This window comes from Nematolebias whitei, chromosome 7, assembly GCF_014905685.2.
Source record: "Nematolebias whitei isolate Nwh7 chromosome 7, NemWhi1, whole genome shotgun sequence".
NCBI classification, from domain to species: domain Eukaryota; kingdom Metazoa; phylum Chordata; class Actinopteri; order Cyprinodontiformes; family Rivulidae; genus Nematolebias; species Nematolebias whitei.
Genome location: NC_056504.1, coordinates 41722933 through 41734546, shown reverse-complemented (window position 1 = coordinate 41734546; position 11614 = coordinate 41722933). Strand labels below are relative to the sequence as shown.

The 11614-nt window shown below is 38.3% G+C and overlaps 1 protein-coding gene across 2 annotated transcripts; it reads right to left on the bottom strand.

Annotated features, from left to right (window-relative positions):
- Positions 1-357: 357 nt before the first annotated feature.
- On the bottom strand, positions 358-10693 carry os9 (OS9 endoplasmic reticulum lectin). Of its 2 annotated transcripts, XM_037679583.1 has the most exons (15): positions 10522-10693; positions 9941-10123; positions 9676-9739; positions 9464-9540; positions 9182-9280; positions 8778-8979; positions 8279-8434; positions 5941-6059; positions 4909-4957; positions 4670-4752; positions 4390-4593; positions 4103-4298; positions 3522-3689; positions 3050-3159; positions 358-1098 (listed from the first exon to the last, which is right to left on the bottom strand). In XM_037679583.1, the coding sequence occupies exons 1-15, from the start codon at positions 10669-10671 to the stop codon at positions 961-963; spliced, it is 1998 nt and encodes a 665-aa protein (XP_037535511.1). In that variant the 5' UTR covers positions 10672-10693; the 3' UTR covers positions 358-960. The 2 variants fall into 2 exon arrangements, with proteins under 2 accessions (XP_037535511.1, XP_037535512.1); XM_037679584.1 differs by lacking the exon at positions 3522-3689.
- Between the last annotated feature and the right edge of the window lie 921 nt (positions 10694-11614).

The following is an 11614-nucleotide window of genomic DNA, read 5'->3' as shown; positions in this document are numbered from 1 at the left end:
TCTGTGACACATTAAACACACAGTCAGTGAACTTTATAGTACCTGGTCAGACACATCCTTAATTAGGAAGCCTTATTCAATTAATAAACACATCCTTGTTGTTTGAACGTTCCCATTGTGTATTAAACTGTATGACTGTGCCGATATGCAACAAAAATTCAACATATTATGACATTATGTAGATACTGAGCTCCAAAAGGCTGACATATTCACAAACTGTACAAATTCAGCCCTTTAAATGCACATCTGAAGGGGTTTGTGAGCGGTCATTCATTTGGTACACTCAATATTCACAATACAGTTTTTCTTTTATTAAATTAAGGTAAATTAAAGTGTTTCCTCTAAAATTAAACACACTTAAAAGACAGGATTTCCTTGCAGCTTTTAAACAAAAAGAAAAAAAAAATCTTAAAAACAAAACATGAACTTCTAAATGTACAGGATCTTCACAAAAGAAGTGCATCACTCTGTGCACAGATAATTGTTTAATCTATAGTTGTTTGCGCTTGTAACTTTTTTTTCCCACAAAACAAAATACAAATCAGCTTCAAAGGCCAGTTAGGACTGGAATGTAAAGATTTCAGCATTTGTTCTTTGTTTTTCTTTTGCACACACGGCGCGTTTCACTGAAGCCATTATTCCATCTGTTGAGGTACAAAAGTCACCCTCTGAGCCACTTGCAGGATTTTAATGTCACTTCACTCAACAACAACTGACTTGCTGTGGTGTCATCGTGCAACATGTGAGGGTTGTCCATCGAAAACACAGACAATATTGCCTTTTCAAGAGCGATTAATGAATTTTCTGAATGTGCAAACAGCAGATTTAACCAAGTTTAACAGCAATAACAGAGTCAAGTGGGCTCCTTAACAAAACCGTGACAAAAATGTCATTGTCCTTCTCCCTGCTGGTTTCCACAGGAGTTCACGTCACAGCAGGGGTTCTGAGTGTTGAGTGAGCTCAAATGTCCACATCGTCGGAGTCAGATGTGCTGGATGACTGGGTATCCTCCTGGTTTTCTCCCCACACAAACCTATAGTTGTTTTCCAACTCCTGCTGCCTCTTTTGCTCTTTGTAAACCTCCTCAGTGCCTCCGGTCTGTGTGGTGTAAAAAAATAAAAAGTCTCAAACACGTTTTTGTCAATTTAATGTCATTTGACTTATTCAAACAGTTTCCTAAAAGAAGCTCACAACTGTTTAATCTTCTTGGGGACACTACAATACATTTCTTTGGCCTTCACCCTGAGCATCATAGATAAATGATTAGTCCTATCCAAACTTATTTTCACCTCTGATCCTTAAACCCAAGTCTTTATTAGACATTTATTATGATAATAACTCTTTATTATTAATTCATTTCTTGTGGTCTATGGAAAGTCTTAAGACAAGAAAAAAATCTTTATTGTTGCAGCATTGATGCACAAACAAGGTCAGCACAGACAAAACAAGTCGTTTTGACCAATTAAAAAATATATAAAAAAGATCAACATCATCAGCTTTGGAGGTCCGAGCCAGTCAATGGCACTGAAAACAATGCACTGATGGAAAAGCAAACAAAATAAAATCTGGAGGAAAATTATCAGCCAGTTGATAATCACAAATGTAAGCGTATTCTTTTTTTTAAAAGTGCTTTCATAACAAACATCACACTATATGGAGTCAGAGCTTACTGAAGGAGCTAAAATGCTCAGGAGAAAACCTGAAAATATCTCAGAATTTAAAGTGATCTCCTGAAATGGGTGGCAAGAAAAAAAAAAATCTTAATTCAGATAGAGGTTTACTTTACTGAGCGGTGAGAAACCGCTATGTTTGTTTTGTCTGTGTAACCATTTGTCTACCAGATAGAGTACGGGAGTCCTGTTTGTGTAGATGAAGTGCAAATTTACTTCACCGGACACTTCAAATATTTTGTTTTTATAGATTTACAAATGTAAGATGCATATTACAACTTCAAAAGTTAATGGATTTTTATTTATAAAGCAAAACAAAAACTACTTCAATAATGTTTAACTGAACGAATCCTACAGTCAACTTATATTTCTTTATACATTAACTGGTAGCTGTTCTGCAAAATAAAATTCAGGCCCTGTTAAGACAACAACAATCCTATGAGTGCGCATGCGTTAAAAAAAATCAACGTTCTACCTGAAAGCCTCTACAACGGTCAAGATGGCAGAGTATAAAATATTTCTATGAACAGACGACGAGGTTCAGCTGTTGAAGAACTGTAGTTAGAAGCACAAACTATACTCTGGTATCCGCCATTATTGATAGTTTCTTCTTCAGTGGATTGTAGGAAGCGGTTACGTTTTGCGTCATACTGCGCGTGCGCCAAGGATTATCTGACAGAAAATATATATTTTTTTCTTCTGTTTACGCAACAACAGACACTGGGATGTTTTTGAAACATTGCACTCTGGAGCCCGATCTCAAATTGTGCCGTTGTCAGAGAAAATATTCGCTATTTTCGTGTAAATGAACAGTGCAAACACAACAACACTCTTCCATTTTCACCAGAAATTGCTTTCATGTAAACAGGGTCTCAGTGATGCTTCTTCTAATATATCCTCGTTAGGTGTAAGAATTGTCACGTAGAGCATATTTATGTTTACAGTTCAAGGTTAGGTCACACTGCTTTTCTGGTTATACAGCTCTACAGTTTTTAACAAGCCTGGTGTCCTTGTTCCCTTCTGCTGATAAGGTTATTTTAAAAGACTGGCTTATAATTTTAAGTTAGACACATTCTACTGCTTGCAATTGTCTCAAACATGGGAATTGCTGCTCGACATTTTCTTTGTAATAAGTTGATAAAAATCAACCAGCCGTTTTTGTTCTGTCTCACTTATCTTTGCTGCCATGACAGTAATTTGAATTCATTATTGTGCAAGTGGAGAGATGAACAGTAGCACAGTTAATTGTTACACGGCTGATTTTACTAAATCAACTCTACGGCTGAAACTACAGCTATTGCAACAAACCGTGTTTATTTCACACCTGGAAGAAGTCAAACAGTATCAATAAAAAAAGTTATTCTGAGGACTGAAATTACCAGGAGGTTTATGAGCAACTCCCTGAAGGACTTTGTATCTTCCTCAGTCAGCCACTGGTCACCCGTCTCTTCTGCATTCTTTCGTGTCAAGATCTTCACCTCAATTTTACCTAAAATCAGAATAAAGAGAGAGTGTAGACAGTTAAATGCATGAACACTGTGGCTAAAGAGTAGCCAAATTGAATTCTAGTTTAATTAGAATGAAGGAAATGGAGGAGTGCATGAAAGAGGATGAAAAAGAGCATGAATGGAAAAAAACCTTAATTTCCATTTAAATTTAAAACAAGTTCCAGCTTCACAGGACCAAATTGGCAGATTATTTTTTTCTTAAATGTGAAGGATTTTGAAAAAAAATATATAAATGTGTATATACTTATTGATAAGATGGAAGAATAAAACAGTATTTTATGCTCAAGATAGGAGATGGAAAAGAGAAAAGGCCGTCAAGTATTGCAGAACTTGCCCTTCATACCTTCGGCCTTTAGTCCTGCCTTCTCTAGCTGTTCTTTAACCACGTCCTTTATGTGCTGCCACTGGGGGTCTCCTTCTCCCATCTCCTGAACCCTGACCTCCCCATCAGGGCCGCTGCCTGTCTTATATTTAGTAATTTTGATCTTAACGTGGTCGTCAGCTGCTTGTTCTGAGGCGACGAGACAAAAGAGGGACAACAGAGATAATTCACCTCAAAGCCCATCGGCAGGGTCACAGGATGGATGCCATAAGTGCTAAGAGCCACCAAAAATGCCTTTGGTTAATATTTTCAGTTCTGCACTGTGATAAATGTGGTTATTTGATTTGTATTGACTTTCATTTTGGTTTATTTTGATTCAAATAAAGTCACCCACCGGTACCACAAAGGCAGCAAATACCACCAACTAATTAAGTCTTAACATTTCTTTTTTTTTTTGCATCAAATTGTATGTTTTGTACTGTTTTTACATGAGTAATGTCAGAGAAAAACGTTTATGATGACCGTGACCAACATGTGAACATGGCACAGAGTGAATGGCGCATGATGACAGGAAGGCAGGTGTTATGTTCCTTCATTGTTACCTGGTTGCTTGGGAGCCAGACTGGGGCTTCCTCTGCTCGGGTCCCTGCCTCTTTCGGCTGTTTGCTGTTGTGGGTCTTGAACATCTTTCTCCTCGAGATGATCAAGCAGCTTATCCAGTGTTGTCTCCAGTGTTTGTGTTGCCTGAGTTCGATCAAACTCCCCTTTCAGGCCTTCTGTTTCCAATTCCTGCTGAGCCTGAAACACAAACAGGAGCTGGTGTTAACATTACACGCTGTTCCGTTGATTTAACAATAAATCTGATTTATAGACGATCATTTTCAGAAACCTCATCGATGATGTTGTCAAACTCCTTTTGCATTTCCTCCTTTATCTCTTCGATCTTCTCAGAAGGCACGGAGAAGTCAGCGATCTCGTCTTCAAATCCCTCTAACATCTGCTCCTCTTCGTCTTTCTCGTCCCCTCTGAGCTTCTCTGTCTGCGTGTCGCTTCTTGCTTTCTCTTCTCTACTTTTAGCTTCACTTTGTGCTTTCTAAAACATTACAAGTAAATAAGTAAAAGACAAAATGTTTGAAATACCTAAAAAGAAAAAGAAAAAAAAAACGGACCTTCCTGTTGCTTTCCTTTAGATGTTCAACAAATTTCATCAGATCTGCTGGGTCTGTGATGATTTTAAAGTTGAATCTTTCCACTAGAGGGGAACAGTAAATGCATGAGACATGTGACAGCAGAGAGTTTATACTAAATGTGTAGTTTTAGAAGCAGGATATTGGCACAGAAATCAAAGTTCTGTTGTAAGCAATGACTTGAATTGTACTCTTCTTCATTCTGTGCACTAAAGCACTACCTTCATCTGCATCATGGTCTGTTGGTGAGGTATAGTCTCCATCTGTTACCTGTCAAGAACAGAAAAATCTAATTAGGATGTAAAATGGAAAAGGAAACGTGACCAACTGCACTCTCTAGTGGAAAACAGGCTTCTGAGTGAAAATAATTTTTCTTATTCAATTCAGTTTAATTCAGTTTATTTATATAGTGCCAAGTCACAACAGAACAGACACTGAACAGAAACATTCATATAAAAAAACAAAAAAACAAGTTAACATCAGAGGAGCAGACTGCTTGAGTTCAACTTAATCTCATCTTGAGCACCACAAAGGCAAAAGTGGAAAGGAAAAACTCCCTCATGAGGAAGAAACCTTTAGCAGAACCAGGCTCAGGACAAGCGGCCATCTGCTTCGACCGGCTGGGTTTGTAGGAACAGATAAACAATGGCAGGTCAAGAATCACGTGTTAAGATATAAATAGTATCAAATGAAAACTATTCAAGCAGAATATTTCATGAACCAGTGGACGAATTGAACAGTCAGCAACCACTGGGTCTACAACTAAATAACTTTTGGAGTTAACCCAAACCAAGATAGCCACCACAGCTAAACAACCATAGGAAACACATACCGGTAGTTTTTTTAGTAAATAAATATGTACTCTATGTGAATAAATGGTAAATAACTTTTCAGTAGGACTTAGTTTTTAATGAGGAGGAATTTTTGTCCACTTCAGTTGCTCAAGATCACTGAGGTCTGCAAGCTTCAGAATATGCACGACACAGTTTTAGCACTGTCTCGAATGTTTCCTGTTTCTGAATCTTCTTTCTCAGAGTGATTGCTGGAAAATGAGCTCAGAATGAAGGAAAGCAACACACCTGAAAGTTTCAGACATGACAGAAAGTTTGCATTTACTGAGGTGCAAAAACTTACTGATGGTCAATCAATGTGAATTTAAAATACATTTAAAAGACATTTAAAGATTTTTTTTAAAGACACGACTTAGGACAAATGATGATCATTCTTTTTTCCGTGACTTTATATTTCAGTACCTCGTTGTCTTGTTGAGAGGCTGTTTCTTTTGAATTCCCAGGCCTCGACACTCCCTCCCAGAAGTCAGAGTCCTCCGCCTCTTCTGATGCTGTATTTATCAATATTTCAGCTGTTTCTCCTTAAAAACAAACAATGCAGACATAAAGGCATGCCACAAAGCTTAAATACTCACACCAGCTATCATGGAAATCAAATGTCGAAGTACAGATGAAATGGAAAAAATAGCATTTTATGTGAAAGTGCATTGTGACTGATGTGTGCTGAATAATTTTGCTGGAATTTGTTGGAGAAACTGAATTGTTAAAGTTAAAATAATCAAAACTGAGGCTAAAATGACCAAAACACAAGCTTACAGTAACTTAGCACAACAGTGATAAGCTAAAATGAGCAGAACAGCAGTAAAAAATTTAAAGTAACAAAACACTGTAGTAGCTAAAATCTCATTGAATCTTAGGAAGACAAAAATAGAACAGTTAAGATAAAGATTTTAACATTTTCTTTTTGAAGGATTTGAAGCAATTTCAATGTATTTCTATGGAGAAAATGTTATTAAATAAAGTCAAATCGTTTGAAAAGTTACGAAAACCAAAAGTCAGTATATCATTTCAAATTGAGCTGAATGTTGTGATGTACAGTGCATCTGGAAATTATTCATATTTTATGTTACAGCCTTATTCCAAACTGTATTAATCTCATTCCACAATATTCTACAGATAATACCTTATTATGACAATGTGAAAAAATATTTTTTGAGATTTGTGCAAATGTATTAAAAATAGAAAACTAAGAAGTCACATTTACGTAAGTATTCACAGCCTTTGTCATGATGCTCTAAATTGAGCTCAGACCGTTTCCTTTGAGATGTTTCTGCAACTTAAATGGAGTCCACCTGTGGTAAACTCAATCGACTGGACTTGATTTGGAAAGTCACACACCTGTCCAACATAAGGTCCCACAGTTGACTGTGCATGTCAGATCACAAGCACCAAACACAAAGTCAAAGGAATTGTCTACAGACCTCAGAGACAGGATTGTGTTGAGGCACAATTCTGGGGAAGCATACAGAAAAACTTCTGCTGCTTTGAAGGTCCCAATGAGCAGAGTGACCTCCATCATTCGTAAATGGAAGAAGTTTGGAACCACCAGAACTCTTCCTAGAGCCGACCGTCTAAACTGCGCGATCGAGGGAGAAGGTTCTTAGTCAGGGAGGTGACCAAGAACCTGATGGTCACTCTGTCAGAGCTCCAGCATGTGGAGAGGAGAATCTTCCAGAAGGACAACCATCTCTGCAGCAATCAGGCCTGTATGGTAGAGTGGCCAGATGAAAGCCACTCTTTAACAAAAGGCACATGGCAGCCCGTCTGGAGTTTAACAAAAGGCACCTGAAGTACTCTCAAACCATGAGAAACTAAATTCTCTGGTCTGATGAGACAAAGATTGAACTCTTTGGTGTGAATGCCAGGAGTCATGTTTGTAGGAAACCAGTCACCAGGCTGATACCATCCCTACAGTGAAGCATGGTGGTAGCAGCATCATGCTATGGGAATGTTTTTCAGCAGCAAGAACGGGCAGACCAGTCAGGATAGAGGGAAAGATGAAAGCAGCAATGTACAAACACATCCTGCATGAAAACCTGCTCCAGGGCGCTCTTGACCTCAAACTGGGGCGACGGTTCATTTTTCAGCAGGACAACAACCCAAAGCGCATGACCCAGATCTCAAAGGAGTGGCTTCAGGAGCACTCTGTGAAGGTCCTGGAGTGGCCAAGTCAGAGTCCAGACTTGAATCAAATTGAACATCTCTGGAGATAATCTAAAAATGGCTGCACAGACGTCTCCCGTCCAACCTGATGAAGGTTGAGAAGTACTGCAAAGAAGAATGGGACAAACTGCCTAAAGACATCTGTGCTAAGCTTGAAGCATCATATTCAAAAAGACTTGAGGCTGGAATAGTTTCCAAAGCTGGAAAGTATTAAGCAAAGGCTGTGAATACTTATGTAAATGTGTCTTCTTCCGTTTCCTATTTTTAATAAATTTGCAAAAATCTCAATCTTTTTTCACATTGTCATAATGGGGTATTGTGTGTAGTATTTTGAGGAAAGAGATTAATTTAATACAATTTGGAATAAGGCTGTAACATAAAATGTGGAAACAGTGAAGCACTGTGAATGCTTTCTGGATTCACTGTATGTATAGTTAAAATAGCAGAAAGTATACTGAAGTATTTTGATTTTAAAAAAGCCAAGAAAGAAACAGTAAACAGGTTAACAATGGTGTGATTTCTGACTCTGCGATCAGACAATACCTACAGATAATTCAAGTTTATTATCAAAAGGCACCTTTTCTATCTGATGGGTTATGATCAGTGCTGGGTGGAGGTGAGATTTCCTCTGCTGTTACTTCCACTGCTTCCCCCGTCTCTTCATTACCAGCTAACATCTCATCAAGGGTCTTCAGCTCCTCTGAGAGCTGCTCTACTTTACGTTTTGTGTCGGCTGGGAACAGACAGATACAGATTGGAAGGAGAGACAAAGAAAAAAGAAAAGCTGACATTTTTTTTATGGAACAAAACAGCAGATTTCCACATCATAAACTAGTTTTGTGCATATAACACAGTTCCAGTTACCAAAGAAACATATTTGTTTGTTTCTATTTCTTTTATGTAACATTACTGTCACACTTTAAAGTGCTTCTTTCTCAACATCTGACTCTGCGTCAACAGATATCACAAGATTTAGACAGTGGGGTGCTTTCAGAACACTGTAAACTTTATGTAAATGTAAACTTACATTTACATAATAAATGTAAAAATGTAAACAATGTAAACTTTAAACTCACAAACTTGAGCCTTGACGTAATCCATGTACTGTTGGGCACTTAGCACAGGCTGACACACTATACCCTGTGGCTTGGCAGTGGATGGGGGCCGCAGGAAGGGATGCTGGCAGGTACGACTGGTGTGAATCGTCAACACATAACGACATGACTGAGGTTCATCGACCCGAGCGATGTAGTCACTCGAGCCTTCTTCACACACAAACTGGAAAAAATTAAGTAAAAAAAAAAAAAAATCTCAGCATGTTTATAAAATAAAGGTATTAACAAATGCACAAAACCATTTTACTGCTATTAATGAGTCCAAAGTTTTACACAGAAATTAAGGAATTTGAAGAAGCAACAAAACTTTAAAAAAAAAAACCAACATAGACAGTTTTCAAATCCTGCGGATTTAAACATCTCACCCGGACTTCGGTCTCTCTTGGATTTCCATTGAGGTCACACTTAGAGCCATTTACATATGTCTGGCTGTGGTATCGTTTCAGCTTGTGCTGTTTGGAGGCCTGCAACGTAAATCAAAACAATGCTTTCATTAAAGTGTTTTTTTCTATTTTTAAACAATTGCATATTGCTGCTTTGTGTTTTACAGCTACTAAAATAACATAATGCAATAAAATAGAAAAGCTGCATTGAGTACATTCAGTAAAATCATTGTCAGAGCACATATACACTTGGATGAACTTTACCTTTGCTGTTTCATTGGTCCAATCAAATTCTGACTCATAATACCCAAGAAAAAGGACGTTTCCTTTAATTTCTGATTCTAAAAAACAAAACAAATCTCTGTCACAAATAAGTCCTAAAGAAAATAGAGCTGTTGAATTTGTTATAAAAGTTTGGTTTGACTTGTCAAATGAAAACATGAATAAAAAAAAGAATCAGAAAAATATATTTTTACCTTCTAGGTGATACTGTCTAATATATTGACCATGACAAAACTCATATGTCCACCAGTCCTTTGTCTGCAAAGACAACAAACCACCTATCAGTTCACACAACTTGCCTAAAATGAGTCATTTGTCTAAAAATATATAAGAAGCCAATATTTTTTTTACTAATAATCTCAATGTGTGGCACAGGTTGCAAAAAAAAAAGCTCTTAATTAGCTTAAGCTTTTAACAAAGGGATTAAAAAACAGAGAGACAGACAAGCAGGGGACCAACCTTAACTAGACATTGGGCTTCGTGCATTGGTCTGAGCAGGTCTGGGATGTCTGGTCCAGCGTAGTCCTCGGAGTCCGGTTCTGAAGCTGGATCCTGGTGAAACCTGACTGCCTGGGCTGGAAGCCGACACTCATAAAGCTGCTTGTACTTGTTGGACACCATCATGACCTCCTCTGTCTTAGTCTAAAAAATGAAGAATGTGATGAAAACCCAAGAAGTCCATGTAAACTGTGTCAGTGACATTTAATGGCTGCACATACATGTGGAGTTAAAAGCCCGATGTTATACGAATAATCAGCTGTTTGTACTTTAAATGACAAAATAATAAAGTGAGAAATGTTTTGTTGACATTGTTGACAGCTGTCACATTTTATGTCGTAAACAACTTCTGCCTTTTACCACACCGAGTTTTATACCATTGGATCAGGTTTTAAGTACTTTGCAATGTCACAACATATATGTTACTCCAAGTTTTATTTAAAAAAATAAGCTTATACGAAGATATAAGTCGATAGCAAACTGTGTAACCAACACTTTAGCTAACAAGCTACACATTAGCGCCTAAAAAAGCCCTGACTCACCTGCCCCATGATGACGGGGTCAGGAAGAATTTGAATCCCGTATTTCATTTCATTCAGCTCTTCCAAATTCAAGAAGGCTGGGACACACAGGGGACATATCAACACAAAAAGGCACAGCCTCTTAAGCCACCGCACCGAGGAGCTAGCCATCGCTAACCCTCTTTGCTTTCACCTCAACAAAGCGCTGTACTAGCAACAAAACAGAACGTCTGACATGGTGGACGCGGATTGGTCGGTATGAGAAACTCTACTCTCTCATTGGTCAATTTTTGTGTCCGTCAATCGTTTGTCAATTTTAGGGTATGTTGGTTTGTAATGTATAAGGACAGATTAGGTGGGCGGCATAAATCGAACAGAATATGAACAACGTTCTTACGGGCTGTTGGCGTTTATTTCACCTAAAAACAAACGCACCCTCAAACCGAACAAATCTCTTTGGGGTGGTCAAATGAGGCGTGTCACAATCCAATTTAAATTCATCGCTAATCATTTTTAATCGTTTTAAATGTTGAATCAGTAGTTTATTGTCTTTCACAGTGTTTTATTTTTTAAACAATATTTAAAATAAACAAATAACATAAAAAATATCCTTCCTATTGCTCTTTTTAAGGGCTCAACTTGTTTACTGGAATAAGAATGGGGCGTACATTATTGTGGACAACAGTGAATGCGCGCAGACGCCCACTCCCATCTGAGATAAAACAAGCAGGTCATGATGCCTGGATAAATAAAGCCCCACTGGCTCTTGTTTTTTTATAGCATAAAAAAATCAAATAAGCGTGGTTTGCTGCAGCTGTGCACGGTAACACCGGGTCCCCGGTCGATTTGAAGGTGCGCTGCAGCCGCTGCTGCTGCAGGGGGAGCTTCGGTCCGCCGCGCTGCGCTGCGATGTGCGTCCGCCTTTACATTTGCCTCTTCTCCTCTTTTTCTCTCCGTCTAATCCCATTCGTAAGGTGCCTGAGGAGGAACATATTCACCAAGGAGTTGCTTGCAGGAGGGAGGTGACACAGCTCGTCTTAAAAAGAGGTGAGCTGTCTGCTCATGTGCTTTTTCTATAATAAGCCATGGTTTTAAAATGGAAAAAGGGGGGGCC